The following is a 16,421-nucleotide window of genomic DNA, read 5'->3' as shown; positions in this document are numbered from 1 at the left end:
CACAAGCTGCTATCGTTTTAGGCGGAGAATATTTGGGAGATCACTACGCATGTAAAGTTTTTTGTTTTTTGTTTTTTTTTTTTTAATTTCTAACTTGAATCATTAGTATTTCTTTGGGTGTAAGTGTCAGGTTACAATTTGTTTAAGACAACGTGTTTTAAATGGACAACGGATTTTAGTCTTTGTTATCAAGGTGTTGAATTTTCAACCTGTTTGGTTAGCAAAAGTAGTCAATAAATATACACGGATAGTGTCATATTATTTAGATTTAAAATAATATTCATTACTTATCATGCATTAATCCAACCAGCAAATTCATTCATCCATCCATGGTTTAGGGATGGTGCATTACACTGTGAATTTCAGTCTTTAAATAATAAAGTGTTCCTAGATTCAACTTATTTTTAAATTCAAATTTTAAAGGTATGTAAGCTTCAAATCAAAGGTGGCGGCTAGTGTTGCCGCACAAAGATATTTATTTTAAACGAATCCAATTTCATCGGCCATCGCTCTTCTTGTGTGGTAAGCATAGAACTATATGTTCATCGTCGAGTTGAGTGAAGAAATCTTTTGTGATTGTTGTGCAATCACGGCAGCAGTTGAGGGGCTTTGCTCCAACACAACTTGGTATCCGTCGCCCCAATTATCCATTCCTTCAGCCATGACTTGCCAAAACGTTGTGCCCGAACAAGACCCGTCGTTTCTTGCACTTTCGTAAGCCATGTTGAATATGTTTTGAAAGTAATCGTCCCTTGCCTTGACGGTGTAGCCTGATGACCACGAGGACTTACCAAATTCCGTAATGAGTAATGGTTTTCGCAGGACGACTTTACTATCCTCAATATGGGCTTTAATCCATTTTTCTACAAACTCGGCTTGAGCTTCAGCGCTTCCTCCCGAAACCCTGTGAATCAGAATACGTGTATGTATGTCAATCAATCTAACAAAATGACATAAAAACGCTATAACTATAGCCAGGTGTTGGAGTTGGCTGGTGGTGTACGTTTCAGATTATATACATGACAAAATGAACAAACTTGTGTTTGAGTTAGATGGCGGTAAGGAACAGATGGTACCATTGATCCGGATAGAGATGGATGGTAGCGAAATCTACGTCATTGATCTTGTTGTTTGAAATAAAGTCAGTCCCAACTTCATAGCCTGGATTGATTTGTTTCCTATCAGGCATCGACTCTCCATAAAACCCTTCAAGCCCAATTTCAAGAAGATGATTCCTGTCAATTGATTTGACTTCAGCGGCCATTTCTACGGTCCATTCCTACAGGAAGAAGAGCGATCGAGGCGTTATTTATATATGTGTGTGCGTGCGTGCGTGCGTGTGTGTGTGTGTTAGCGGTTAGCTAGCTGGAGAACAAGCTAGCATAGATGAACCTGAAGCGTCTTTCCCGACAGATCAGACTGGCAACGGGGCTCATTCATCAGCTCCCATGCGAAGATGGTGGGATCGTCCTTATAGGCAACACCGGTGATTGAGTTGAGTCTCGTAAGAATGCTCTGTAAGTAAGTTGCACATATTAATTAGCATGCTCAAGAATAGCAACAACATATATACAACCAATTATGGATGCTGTAGAAAATATATAATTAATGTGACTGAAGACCAACATGCAGATCATATGTATATACCTTCACATGATTCTTATAATATCCTTTAACGACAGCGTTAGAAAAGAATTCGTCGTCGCTGTTAACGTACTGCCCTCCATGATCCCTGGCCCATTGAACGTATTGTTTTTTACCTCCAAAATCGTCCCAGTTATTGACCAAGCTTAGAATTAAGCGAAGGTTATGTTTTTTGGCTTCTGATATCACAAAATCCAGCCCCTGTAAAGACAATGAAGCCAGGATTAGATGTTTGATATCCTAGCTACTCCTAGGAGTATATATATTTGTTTGATATCTGATTATAGTTGAGTTTAAATAAAATCAATGACAAGCACATATAAAAAAAACGGAAAGAAATGAAATTGATATCCATCAGATTATTGGAGAACCTTAAACATGTCCTCATTGTAAACACCGGGAGAGGTTTGTAGGGGTTTGCTGCCACCATCACTAAAAGCCCAGGTCCTAACGATGTTCATTCCAACTTTTGAAGCTTCTTGAAAAGCATCTGAGACCTTGGTTTTCGTGGATGGATCAGCAGCCATACACATTAGCCAGTAGGCGTTAAACCCGTTAAAATACATCGGCTTTCCATTAACCTCGAAACGATGTTTCCTTGTCTCTGCAAAACTGCCATTAACGGAATGATCTCCATTGGGTGATGACATGGTTGATTAGATTTCAGTAGAAGTTGATATACGAAATGAGTATGAGCAATGGATGGAATGCAGAGTGTGTGTTCCGGTGTCCTAACTCCCTCTGTATTTATACTACGGATCTGTAACTAACTGGAAACGAGACCTCTTCATCTTGCTTGTGTAACTCAAGAACGCCCATGCATGGCTCCATACGGTTGGTTGCATGAACAGCTTTAACTCCAAACATAAAGTAGTTGCATAAGGCGTCATCACAATTCAGTTGGTGTCAACTGCGAAACACAAAGCGTTTGGTAGTCGTTTGCTAGCTTGTGTGCAATTTGTTCGTTTGAAGCTTCTATTTCTGGTCAATATATATTATTTCTCTATGTGCGTGGATCTTGTAAGTAACATCTGGTGAGGTGAGGTGACGCATGTTGCATGAGCTTCAATTTGCATGTGATGTCACTTTCTGTTTCATCTTAGAAGCATATAACATCAAGTGGATCGATATATATATATATATATAGCAAATTACATATGACTAGCTGATGACTTTTTTACCTTGCCTGATTTGTGGCCGGATTAACATCACGCAAGACAAACACGACCGTCGTACTCTTTAATGATTAGAAAACTCATTCCACGGTTCCGATTCTAGCTAGTTATAGGATTTTTGTATTAGGTACTTGTACATAATGTTGGAAAACATGGTGAATGGATATTTGGTGGTTTTATTATACGTGACTCTTTAAGCGGTAAATTGAATTATGTCTCTTAACTAAGGTGAAGGACACATAGAGAGACCGTTAGATATTAAAACAGTGGATATTTGCATTTTATTTAAATTTGGATTATTATTGTCATATATTGAAAGTTGTGCACTTTATTTGAATTTTGAAATAAATAAATTAATTAGATATTGCCATATTTTATATTGCATGATAGTACCTTGTGAGCTGTGAACCACGGTTCGCGTCCCGGCATTTCCGCCTTAGGTTTGACAGTTGGGCTGATATAATATATCAAGAAATGGCCCGGCAAGAATGTTCACTATTGGGCTGCCTGTTTTATTTCAGTTTTGGGCCAGAATGATGGATCAGTCTCATATTTTAATTAGGCCTGCTCGCACAAATTTGATTCAACTACAAGAAATAATGAGCCAAGCCACATGTTTGCAAGATGTTTTTTGGCCGAGAAATAATTATATGTTCTGATTGACCAAACTTAAGAAAGTCAAAATTGGTCGGGTTTTCGTCATTGTTTAACCGTGTTCAAAGCTTGTTATTTTTATATTGTTTTCAAGGTGTTCTAGAAGTTGGATCCGTGTGGTGAACTTTGAACAAATTGGATACGGATTTGGATTTAAAGAAGAAATAATAAGTTTTGTCATTTGATCATTGAACCCGGTAATTCGAAATCGATTTGTGGATATTCGAGCTCTTCTCAACCTATATTGCTTAATACCTAAGAGAATGGATAAAGAAGCGAGAACTCCTCCATGAATGAAATTAGGCGGGTCATATATTTGTATAATTAATATGTTGTTTTGCAATTCAAGATCTTGCACAAAGGGCATCCTGATGTGAAAGCTGTTTTCTCCTTTAAGTGATTGCGGGTTGCGGGTTCAAATCCTGTTAAATGCATGTGTGAAGGTTTTAGCAATAAAGCCGGTTTAAGCTCAGAGTGTATTTCTTCGCCGATAAAAAGCATATGTTGGTCTCATGCGGTCATGCCAAATTAATTAGTGCATCAGTTTTGTCTTTGTTGGATTGTTGTTGCGAATCAGAAAATAGTTTTTGTAGGAATGTTGTAGAAAGTTTGAGACGGTGTATTTTTGTAGCAATTTTGTAAGAAAAGTTGTTGGAAAACGGTTGAAAACAATTTTCAAGCATGTGTTTTTTCAACACAACTTTTTTGTTGGAAAATTGTTAGAAAGTGGGTTTTCCAACAAATTTCCTACAAAAGCAGTCCTAGAAAAATGTCTCTTTTTCTAGTAGTGTCGCCTTTCCTCACTTGTAATTCGGTAAACGATATTCTATTTGTTCCGAATCAAACCCATTTGTCTTCAATAAACAATATTACAAACCATCTTCTTGAGAGTTATTTGACTATAATGGTTCACTTGAATTAATTTTAATTTCTTATCCCTCCTTGAATTACATGCATCTTTTTACCTCTAGCTTATGGTAGACAAACATATAATATAATTCGTTCAAACTAAAAACAATAAAAAATAAAAATAAAAAGCACTCTTCATAGGTCATAGCTTTTCCTTTAGAAAGAACTTTGAAATTACTTTCCCAAAACTTAACCATAAAATATTGCATCTCCTTGTTCATATTAGTATAACCAAATAATTTAATATTGTTTACCTTTAGACAAGAACACTTGTTTTTCTTTGCAAAGGTAAACAAGGTCATGATTTGGCCCACCATAGCCATGACCTCTAATACATGACACTTCCTCACATTCTATACCTATACATAACAACAATACAAAAGAATCAACTTTTGGGGTCTTATAGAAAGGGGCTATAACTCTAAACTCTCTCATCTCATCACAACCTTCAAACTCTTTCAAATCAATAAACACATAATCAACAGCGTCTTTCGATCGCGACATCGTTAGCCACAACTCGGCATCAAACGGCGTGTTATGTAGCTTCATCTTTAACGGTATTCCAGCGGGTAGTCCCGCCACAAAAGGAACAGGTTTTAACCAAGCATTGTCATCAATTTCAAGTTCCGCCCTCATGTATCTCAACTCTCTAGATAACACAAGTTGTGTTAACGAGAACAACTTGAGTGGTTCACGAAAACTGAATATATCACTCTCGTCTTTTTGCAATGTTTTCATTAGTTCAGTCAAGAATCCAGAAGGTTCCATTGATGTTTCTTTGTAAGCCAGCAATTTCTTTAAAGCAAGTTCGTGAATACGGGGATCAAAAGTGGATAATTTGAGGGTACACGCGACGAGTGCGAGCTCAATAATATGCTGCTCGCCTTCTTCACTCAGCCCGATAAAACGGTATCTTAATTCTTTGAGTTTTGTGTCTAATTTCTGTAAAATATATCCCAAGTCCCCGACCTCGTTGTACATGAAGTCTAACGGGCACATAACGTGGCACCATGCTTTTGAAAGCAGTTTAATGGCGTCAAGATACTGTAAAGTAAACGTTAAAACAGAATCGGATTGCCGTGAGTCGGTAATATGGGCTGCTAGCTCTTCCTTCCAACGCCTGTGTAAACATATTAATAGATTTAGTGTAGCAATATTAAGTCATGATATAAATAATATGAAATAGACGAAATAAGATTTTACAATTATATGGTTAGTGGATAAGATATAAGAAACTAATCTACAAATAAATTATGAAACTTAAGATGGACATATTTTAAAACTAATACGTGATATTAATGTTTTAAATAATACTTTTTTATTAACCTATGGTCTTAGTCCTTGTGGTTTGGCTAAAATAACCATTTCAGACCACAAGTTAAAATTTATCTTTTTCAATCAATGTAATTTCATTCTTGTTTCAATTAACTATATGTTTCTAACATGGTCTGTTTTTCTATCAATCTTTGTTAATTGACCATATTACCCTTATAAATAAAAATAAAATTTAAAAAGGAATAAACGCAAACTAACCTTAAAGCCGTAAGCAATTCACTGATGCATCCGAGCTTCATCAAAGGCTGCCATATTTCTGCAACATTAGCGAGAACAAACTTCACACAGTTATATTCTTTATCATGTAGTTCAAGCGGATCAACCACACGGGAAACCAATATTTGACCGCTGACCTCTGTTGCCACATCATCTTCGATCTCTATATGGTGGGGCCCAGTTGACATACTACAATGTGACAAATAAGACAAAAGTGTGGCCCAGTCCATTACTTCAGTCAACCCATTAGATATTCTTCCGAGCATTGTAGCCGCGTAAGAAAATATTGTTGATGGTATTATGTGAAAATGTTGTCTTTCATGGGAGAGTGGAGCAGAGATCGCTAACGTGATCATTGAAGCAGTTTTTGAGCTGTTGAAGTCCCAGTCGCTTGCGGAACAAGGTTCCATCTAAAACACGTTTACAGATTAAAAGACATATGGATTTACTCATTTAAGAAAAAGGGGGTGGGTTAAAGTAAAAAAGACAGTTTTCTATGAAGAGTAAGGATAGATCTAGGCCCTTAGATCTAGGATCTTGTGGTTGGTTGAGATTAGTAGTTTCCAAATTACAAAATAGTTTCTTAAGTCTTCACTAACCCACCCCTACATAGTTTCAAGCCCACATAGTTTTCTAACTCCAAATTTTATGCCCTTCTTATCATTCTTGGGAAACTATTTATTTTTATTTGAATCCTCCTCTAAGAAAAGAAAAGTTTAAAAGGCAAGTAATAAAAAATGATGCGTAGATAGTCCCTGTAGTTTGACCATATTGAAACTTTAGTACCCAAGTTTCAAAAATCACAACTTCAGACAACTAAGCTCGGTTCATTTATTATTTATTTATCAGTTTATATATATATTTTTGAAATATTTTTTTACGTATATTTATAATTATATTTATATATATTTAGATATACAAACTTTTATTACAACACATGTATAAATTATTTAGTTATTTTTGTTATAATTTGATATATAATAATAAATATTGTGTAAATATATATTTGATATGTTAATAAACTATATAACAGAAAAGATCGTTTGGGCTCACTAGCCTACTTGAGCTCGATAAGTGAAACTCGGGCTCATTTAATAAACGAGCTTACTTTTAGGCTCGGGCTTGGGCTCATTTAAGCTCAGCTCGATTCGAGCTTTTAGTGAGCCAAGTAGCTCGCACGGACGATAAGTTTTTTATTTAAGTGCATGTAAAATGACCAAGCTACCCTTTAGTAATAGAATGGTGGGGTCTATTATATTCTTTTAAAAAACTACAACTTTAGATCTTTTACTTTTTTTATACTAAAGGGTAATTTTGTCAATTTACATGTACACTTAGCGTCCATCACTTTTAAGGTCAATGGTGTTACGTTCGTGCATCTAAAGTTGTACTTTTTGAAACTTGAGGACTAATGTTGCAACTCCGTGTTAAAAATTCTGATAGATAAAAAAGAATAAAAGTATTCAACCTCTAAAAAGGTTTCCTCTGTGATGCTTACAGCAAAATTTCCATGATTTCGGCCAATTTCAAATATAACAGAGAGAACATCTGGTTCATCCTGAAACAACCAGAATCAAAATCTTGATCAACAAAAAAATTACTTTTTGTAAAAAACAAAATTAAAATGAGAAGAATTATAGCACCTTACCTGTGGATAGATTTCTAGACTGTTGATTAGACTGTCAGCAGCTAATTTAAACATAGGCATCTTATCAAACTTGGTTAATCGAAGAACTTTTCTTGCTGTGAATCTTACAGATGAGTTCATGTCAACTAGAGTTCCAAGAAACTGCATATCAAAACAATAAAAAAAACAGTGAGCTTGATATAATTACAACATCTAAATTATTCCAATAACATTTTTTGATAAAAATGATCTGGCGAGTCTTTTGCATAGTTGTAAACGATCAAAGCCGCTTATGAGCTACTTGAGATCGGCTCGCAAAAAGCTCGAATAAGGCCCATCTTAAAAGAGCTCAAGCATAAACGAGCCCGAGCACAAGCTTCACCTATCTAGTAAGCTCACGAGTCTAAACAAACCTGTTATTTATATAAATCTATTTAATATTAAATACGCACACACACACACACATAATAAATATCATGCATAAATTTATGATAAAATAACTAAACAATATATATTTTGTTTATATACAAAAGTTATGATTGTAAATATATATATAAAATAAATGTATATAAAAATAATAATTAATAAAAAACGAGTCGAACTCAAACACCCTTAAGTTAAACATGCCGAGCTCGAAATTTGACAAGCTCAGGCTCAGCAAAAACACTTTCAACGCTTTTGGCCTGTTTCTTTTCAAGCTAACTCCTTTTATTTCACCTGTTTGGTTACAGCACATAACCCAAACCAAATCATTCATATTTTAGTGTGTTGAAATCGCCAATTCTACTGAGAATTCACATTGAATCATTCATTTTTTAAACTATTTTTAATCAGAATCCAGATTCTATCAAACATGATTATCAATACAATATATCAATCAACGAACAGAAACTTACCATGTGCATGTGCATGTCTTGCACTTTTTGGTGACCAAAAACCGCCATGTGATGCATGGTTTCCAAAGCTTTCAATCTAACGACTGTTGAATCATCATTCAACACATCCATCAATAAACCTAAAACTTTTTCAGCTAAATCACCACAAAGAATGGCAGGGATCCTCAAAGAATAACACGCAGAACTCCGTACCTTCAAATTAAAAACAAGCGTATGCAGTTAAATATATGATAAAAAAATAAATAAACTATTTTAATAATAATAAATCATTTTAATCTAAAAAGATCTAGGAGGCTTTCGGCATTAGAAAACACCCTTTTGGGAGACTTATAACTCGTTTCACCCTTTTAATCTGATTCCTAAATGAACTAATTTGTTTAGTTTTACCTAGGGCTGTGCATGAAACCAAAAAAAAAGAAAAACCGATACGTAACCGGAAAAAATGACTCGTAATCGAAAAAACCGAGCCCAAACAAAAACCAACAGTTTTGATTTTAAGTTTTCATACAACCTGAACTTTCAGTTTGGTTTCAGCTTTGCATGTAATTGAAACTGAATTTATGGATAGTCATATTTAGTTATGAATATCAAGTAAGTTTAAACAATATTAATAAAAGATGGTACCCGAATATTTTCGCCCAAATGAATAATAATCAATCAATAATTAATTAACAAAAGATTAAGACCCATTTTACCCATACACACCCGTTTGAGATAAAACCATAATCCAAATTGACTCATTCTTATGTAAATGGATGGAAATTGTGACATCTAGAATATAATAATAATTGCAGTGCGTCAGGGGTACCTCATAAAACTCATCTTCTAGCCCATGTAAAAAGGCACCAGCAGCGGTTAATGCTCTTAAACGAAGACGTTTGACTGAGGGTTGACCATTAAATTTATTTTCCTCTAGAACTCTCTTAGAAAGTGTTTGCATCAGAAGATATTGGGACACTTTTCCTGCTTTACCGAGGGCGTTAAAAGCTTCCATTCTAACTTTCATACTCATGTCTCTCACCATTGAACAGAGCTGAAAATTCATTCAAATCAATTGATACCGGAAAATCAAAATGCGATGGGATACACTAGAGAGTTATAGAATAACTCGTTTCAGTTGTGCTTTTTTGCTGTTAATCAGTTATTACTCATGTACAATAGCTTTGACATGACATTGTTTTTTCTATACACATTCTTAAATTAATGTTTTTTTCAGTTATAATGTTTTGTATTGAATATGTAATATTATTTATTTTATTATCATTAACATATTATCAATTCAGTCAAGTAGAGAAGAAAGAGAGAGAAAATGGTGGTGGTTGTCAAATTACCACCGAAAAAAAAAGAGGTAGGTCGCACATCCGTTTGATTTTTGTCTAATAAGGGTATTTTGGGAATATGCAGCTTGTGAATCACATATCAGCACCCATTTCATAGCAGAATAATAGTACCAAAAAAACCTTAAGTTTATTGCTATTCTACAGCAGGGGCGGACCTGCTTAACGAGCAGGGGTAGCCTCCGCAACCCCTCAACTTTTAGCCGCAAATGCAAATTTTATTTATTTTTTGAAGGTTTTTGTATTTCGCTACCTCTAAAAAAAATATATGTTACCCCTCATCAATATCCAAACACCTTATACTCTCAAAGTTTAATTAAAAGCCCAAGCACATTAAAGCTTAAACTAATTAAAAGCCCACACCAACTCCAATTAAAAGCCCAAACTAATTCAAAGGTCCACTGCCACACCATTTGTTCTTTGTTTTTTGAAGGCCCGACAATGAAACAAAACAACAACAATCTCCACTGTTAGAAAAACCATCGACGCACACGCATACCCTATTATACCCTCCGACCTCCACTGCTGCAGTCGTCCAGCCGCTGCTCTGGCCTCCGACAGTTACACTTTAGGTATTTTTCCACTTCTATTAGAAAAATCAAATCAATCAATCAATCATGCCCAGTAAAATCCCACAGACAGCAAAGCTATAAGTAGGGTCTGGGGAGGGTGGGATGTAGGCACACCGTACCTCTATCCAAAGGAATAAAGAGGTGGCTTCCAGAGAGACCCTCGGCTCTAAGTACATGTGTATGAAGCAAAATAAAGGAAATCAAAGTTTAACAGTTATATAAAAACTACTACTAATTATAATAATATTAATAATAAGATCACAGTTTAACAGCTATATAAAAGCTAATAATAATTATAATAATAATAATAATAATATATGTAAGGGAAATACCATTATGGTATGTGACCTAAATAAGTTAAGTCTAAGCCCTAAGGTATTCAATTCTCTCTAAAAATCCTTAACTTTAATTCTACTTCTCCACGAATTCCTATCCTCAACCATGTCCTCGGAGAGGTTTAGCTCTATCAAATCATGCCTAATCCTCTCATCCCAAGTCAATTTCGGTCGTCCTCTACCCCTCCTCCCCTCTATAGTAATGTTTTCTACGGATCTAACAGGATTCGTCGTCTGTCTTCTCTTTACATGTCCAAACCATCTCAATCTCCACTCTCTTATCTTGTCTGCTATGTTCGCCACCCCTAATCTCTCGCGAAACACAACGTTTCTTATTCGGTCTAGCCTTGTGTGCCCACACATCCAACGTAGCATTCTCATTTCTGCTACCTCCATCTTCCGCACTTGTGCCTTCTTGATGGCCCAACAATCTGTTCCATATAGCATTGCAGGTCTAACTGCCACCCTATAGAATTTTCCCTTTAGTTTAGTCGGGAAACTCTTGTCGCACAATATACCTGTGGCTGCTTTCCATCTACACCATCCTACCTGAACTCGGTGGGTCACATCACTGTCTAATTCCTCATCGCTCTGTACAAATGATCCTAAATACTTGAACTTCGTTACCTGCGGGACCACCTGCCCTTCAATTGTGATCTGTGCGTCTTCATTGTCGTTTATCCCACCAAAATCACAGTGGAGGTACTCCGTCTTAGATCGGCTAATCTTTAAACCTTTTGTCTCTAAGGTTGTTCGCCACTCCTCAAGCCTCATGTTTAGATCTTGTTTTTTCTCAGCAAGTAACACAATATCGTCTGCGAACATCATGCACCACGGGAGAGTCCCCTGAATCGACTTTGACAACTCATCCAAGACTACCGCAAAAAGAAACGGGCTCAACGCTGACCCCTGGTGAAGACCTACCTCTACAGGAAAGAAATCAGTATCCCCCACTGGCGCACGGACACTTGTTTCACTCCTGGTATACATATCCATAATTATCTCTATGTATTTCCTGGGCACTCTTCTACCCTCCAAGCACTCCCAGAGCACCTGTCGTGGCACACTGTCGTAGGCCTTTTCTAGGTCAATAAACACCATATGTAGATCACGCTTCTTCTCCCTATACTTTTCCATTAATCTTCTTATAAGGTGTATTGCCTCTGTGGTGGAACGCCCCGGCATGAAGCCAAATTGGTTGGCCGTAACCTGAGTTTCTCGTCTAAGTCTAACCTCAATCACTCTTTCTCATAGCTTCATAGTATGACTTAGTAGTTTGATTCCTCGGTAGTTACCACAACATTGGGCATCTCCTTTGTTCTTATAGATAGGAACTACAACGCTGCTCCTCCACTGGTCTGGCATCTTACTAGATTTGAGAATACTATTGAACAGAGTAGTTAACCACATGACTCCTTCCTCCCCCAGACACTTCCACACCTCGATGGGTATGTTGTCTGGGCCAACCGCCTTAGACCTTCCCATCCTCCTAAGTGCATCCTTCACCTCTTCTCGTGTGATCCGTCGGCAGTAGCAGTTATTCGATTGTTGTCGTTGAAAGTTTGTGTTGTCATGTTCTTCTTGGTAAGCTCTCCCATTGTTAAAAAGATTGTGGAAGTAGGTTTGCCATCTTAGCTTGATGTCCTGCTCCTTGACCAGTACATGCCCATCTGTATCCTTTATGAACTTCACCGGTCCTAGATCTTGCCTTCTACGCTCCCTGGCTTTGGCAATCTTAAACATAGCATGTTCCCCCTCTTTTGTTTCTAGACTTTCATACATCCGTTTAAAGGCCGCCTTCTTTGCTTCCGCCGCTGCCTTCTTCGCCTCTATCTTGGCCGTTTTGTAGTTGTCCCTCAATTCCACTCGCTCCTCCTCATTCGTGCACCTCATTAGCTCCCTAAAACATCCTTGTTTGTCCCTTATCTTGTCTTGCACTGCGTCATTCCACCACCAAGACTCCTTATGCCCACTTGTCTTTCCTGTTGTGACCCCGAGAGTCTCCTTTGCTACTTGGATGATCTTTGTCTCCATAGCTTCCCATATATGAGTTGAGTCCCCATTTAGTCGAGCCCGCGTATGCAGTATGAGTTTATCCTTAAACAGTAGAAGATTTTCGTCCTTCAAATTTCCCCATCGAATTCTCGGTGTACCTTTCTTCTCTCGAACAGTCAGCATATTTCTGAAGGCTATATCTGTCACTAGTAGTCGATGTTGAGTCACAACTGCCTCCCCAGGTATGACTTTGCAGTCCTTCCACCAACGTCGGTCTCCTTGCCTCATCAAAAGGTAGTCAATTTGCGTGTCGCGTCCGCCACTGCTAAAAGTGATTAAATGAGAATCTTGTTTCCTAAAATAAGAATTTATAATACCTAGGTCATGTGCCACCGCAAACTCTAGAAGATCTGTTCCGGTCTCATTCCTATCACCAAAACCGAAACCCCCATGTACGGCTTGAAAACCATCGTTAGCCTTACCAATGTGTCCATTAAAATCACCTCCTATGCAAATCCTCTCCCCCCTAGGTATGCCCCCTACCACTGCGTCTAGGCAATCTCAAAATTCTCTCTTTTCCTGATCCCCTAGGCCTACATGAGGCGCGTAGGCGGAGACTACTGCCACTACTTCCTCTCCTAGTACTAATTTCAACACCATAATCCTGTCATTATGTCTTATCACCTCCACCACACTAGTGTGTATTTCCTTAGCCACTAGAAACCCCACTCCATTTCTAGCTCCATCAGACCCCGAGTACCACAACTTATACCCATAACACTCAGCCCCTCTATGTCCTTTCCACTTAGTCTCCTGGAGGCATGCTATCTGAACCCTACGTCTTTTAAGCACATCTACCAATTCTAGCAACTTACCATTTAATGTTCCTACATTCCAAGAAGCCAAACGCAATATACGCTCCCTATCTTTACTCTTTCCTACACCCCTCGTTTCAGGACATGGTCTCAAGTAATAGTCATGGTTCCTACGCTCTATGGTTGCAACTAATCACACAAACACAAGCAATAGAACACCAAATCAATAATAATAATAATAGTAACAAAAACTAATAATAATAATAATAATAATAATAATAATAGTGTGTAGCAATAACAATAATAGTCAAGAGATCTTAAAATGAAAATAAACTCCAAAGATCCGGATCACGTATGTTCTAATGATAATAATAATAATAATACTAATAATAATAATAATAATAGTGAGAAAGGAACGAGTATACCGTGAAGATGATGAAGGCAGATACAGCTCAACGGCAGCCAGGTTACAAGAAGCTCACTCTTTTGCTTTGGGACCCCCAACGGCAGCAAAAAATAATAATAATTGCGCACACAAAAATAATAATAATAATAATAATACCAACAATGATAATAATAATAATAATACCCACAATAATAATAATAATAATAATGCTACAAGTTACAGATCTGGTTTATTCAATATTAACAAAAAAACGAAAATTAATAAAAAAATCTTAAATAAACAGATTTTCGGAGAAAACAATAAAAATAAATTAAAAGATCAATAATAAAACTGTTTAAAAAAATCTAAAATTGGCTGCAAAATGGGTGTATGTACACTATACAGTATGTGAAATTTTGTCTACAATCAAAGTGGTTTTAGGGGAAAAACGAAAATCAATCCTTTCTGATATGGAGGAGCACAACGGTGGAGAAGAGTGACGGTGGTGGAGGAGAGTGACGGTGGTGGAGCACGGCGACGGAGGATGGTGGTGAAGGAGAGTGACGGGTGGTGGAGCATGGCGGCGACGGAGGATGACGGTGGAGGCGGATCTTGTAGCAGATCGCTTGAAAATCAATGTGAGCCGCACAAACTGTGAAGTGAGATCAATACCGTCGATCGAGCTTGGAGACGATCAGATCGGAACTTGGTTGATAAATTGTTAAATTAAGGAACTTGGTTGATAAAAAACCAGTCTTATTAACAATCTTTTTTAAACGGGAATTTCAAAAACATGATGATATCATCTCAAACCGTTGAAAGATGTTTTTTATAAAATGAAGCTTATCGAAACGGATTTGTGCAATCAAGCTTGGAAATACCGAAGTTGTGAAATCTATTAGGTATGTGCATAAATTTATTTAGTATCGTGTTTCGTTTACATTATATGAAACACGGTAAAAAAAAATTAAACGTTACCCCTAAAATTTTGTTCTAGATCCGCCACTGTTCTACAGCATTTGCCAATGTCACTAAAGCGAAGTGATGGTGAACCATCAGCTTTTTAAATGTATGTGCTCTCATTAAAGCTAATTCACAGTATAAACTTGGCTATTAAAACCATTCTTTATACAAAAACAACGATTATGAACCATAGTACCAGAAAGAAGGTAACTTTTTCAATAATATCCATAATTTGGTATGAATGAACCTTGAGCTCGTTTAACTCGGTTTGATTCGAGCTTTTAGCGAGCCAATTTTGAGTTGCTCACGAGCGGCTTGCCTCATTTACACCCCTAGTTCTACCATTACCATGCCTCGCAACTACAAGACTGTCATATAGGTGCATTGTCAAAGAACATTCTAATATCCATATTGCATCTTCACGACTAATAATTCAATTAAAAATGACATTTGAAATTGATACCTGTACATACAATGCATCTGACAAGTCTCTTTTGCTTTCATCGTCACTATTTTCCACAAGCAGTTTCCCCCACTCACTCACCTGCAACACATTTGCACTGGTGGTGAGCAATAATCGATTCAAAATTAACCGAAAAACAAATTAGCCGAAAATCGGCTATCAGCTATTTTATGCACCCCCGGTTAAGCGAATTTAATCTAACCGAACCATCCATATTTTCACATAATTCTAGCTTTTGTGCCTCCGTTTCATGTATTTATACATCCATATCATGTAATTTTAAGTAAAAATTTCATAGCCAAAATTTGATTATGGTTATTAACCGAATAAACCGAACCAATTAGCCGAAAACCGTTTGGCTACTTTAGTTTTGGCTGATAACCGAACCGTACACACCCCTAATTTGCACACATGAACTCAATTCAATTAACAAAAATCCCCAAACAATTACCATATTCACAGCTGAGCATCTCACACATTCATCCGCATCACTCAACAAATCAACACCACGCAAGTAACATCCTTCAATCACACCACGATCCTCAACAACAACTTGATCACACAACCGAATCAACCCATCCAACGCCGCTTTCCGCACATACGGATACGGATCCTTCGTAAACCCTAAATACACCGTCAGCAGAACCGACGGCCATACGTTAAACTTCTCAGCCTCCGGTAGCAGCCTCTGACGGACCGCCACGGATGAACCAAAGCATAGAGATAAAAACAATCCCTCCGAGTGTTCAGAGAGTGTGGAGAGTGAGAGTGTGAGTGCGGTGGCACGTGGTGGCGCGTGGGGGAGGAGAGAGTGGAGTGCGGTGGTGACGGTGGGTGATAATTGGGGGCGGATGGTGGAGATTTCGGTTAAGAGAGTGATGATGTGGTGAAGGTGGGATTGGGGGTTGGATGTTAGGGTTTGGATGATGGTGGAGATTGTTTGATCGGTGGTGGCGGGGTTTATGATTAGAGACCTAGCGATGGAGAAGGGTTTTAAGGAAGGTGTTGTTTGGGTTTTGAGGGTTTCGTTGAAATCGGAGACGAGGTTTTGTTCCATGGAAATGAAAATGAAGAAACGGTTACTAACGGTTTGGTTTCAC

At 37.4% G+C, this 16,421-nt stretch overlaps 2 protein-coding genes across 2 annotated transcripts; both read right to left on the bottom strand.

Annotated features, from left to right (window-relative positions):
* Window positions 1–534: 534 nt before the first annotated feature.
* LOC143572199 (putative mannan endo-1,4-beta-mannosidase 9) lies at window positions 535–2,294 on the bottom strand. The gene is made up of 5 exons (XM_077057420.1): window positions 2,016–2,294; window positions 1,648–1,845; window positions 1,393–1,515; window positions 1,077–1,279; window positions 535–904 (listed from the first exon to the last, which is right to left on the bottom strand). The coding sequence occupies exons 1-5, from the start codon at window positions 2,292–2,294 to the stop codon at window positions 535–537; spliced, it is 1,173 nt and encodes a 390-aa protein (XP_076913535.1).
* Window positions 2,295–4,581: 2,287 nt separating this feature from the next.
* LOC143572186 (protein SIEL-like) lies at window positions 4,582–16,378 on the bottom strand. Its single transcript, XM_077057408.1, has 8 exons — window positions 15,773–16,378; window positions 15,322–15,402; window positions 9,265–9,489; window positions 8,457–8,648; window positions 7,582–7,722; window positions 7,402–7,491; window positions 5,916–6,343; window positions 4,582–5,502 (listed from the first exon to the last, which is right to left on the bottom strand). Exons 1-8 carry the CDS (start codon window positions 16,376–16,378, stop codon window positions 4,623–4,625), a joined length of 2,643 nt encoding a protein of 880 aa, XP_076913523.1. The 3' UTR covers window positions 4,582–4,622.
* Between the last annotated feature and the right edge of the window lie 43 nt (window positions 16,379–16,421).

The sequence above is a fragment of the Bidens hawaiensis genome, unplaced genomic scaffold (assembly GCF_021521415.1).
Source record: "Bidens hawaiensis isolate Kalapana, Puna unplaced genomic scaffold, B.hawaiensis_p1.1 tig00025765_1, whole genome shotgun sequence".
Lineage (NCBI taxonomy): Eukaryota > Viridiplantae > Streptophyta > Magnoliopsida > Asterales > Asteraceae > Bidens > Bidens hawaiensis.
This window is presented reverse-complemented; position numbering and strand designations above follow the sequence as displayed.

Excerpts from the sequence above, each read along its gene's own strand:
- LOC143572199 (XM_077057420.1), bottom strand. The coding sequence starts at position 2,294 with ATGTCATCACCCAATGGAGATCATTCCGTTAATGGCAGTTTTGCAGAG. Across the intron at positions 1,846-2,015 it reads ACAATGAGGACATGTTTAAG|GGGCTGGATTTTGTGATATC; the intron begins GTTCTCCAATAA and ends TTGTCTTTACAG. Across the intron at positions 905-1,076 it reads CATCTCTATCCGGATCAATG|GGTTTCGGGAGGAAGCGCTG; the intron begins GTACCATCTGTT and ends TCTGATTCACAG.
- LOC143572186 (XM_077057408.1), bottom strand. The coding sequence starts at position 16,378 with ATGGAACAAAACCTCGTCTCCGATTTCAACGAAACCCTCAAAACCCAA. Across the intron at positions 15,403-15,772 it reads GATGCTCAGCTGTGAATATG|GTGAGTGAGTGGGGGAAACT; the intron begins GTAATTGTTTGG and ends AATGTGTTGCAG. Across the intron at positions 5,503-5,915 it reads GAATTGCTTACGGCTTTAAG|GCGTTGGAAGGAAGAGCTAG; the intron begins GTTAGTTTGCGT and ends ATGTTTACACAG.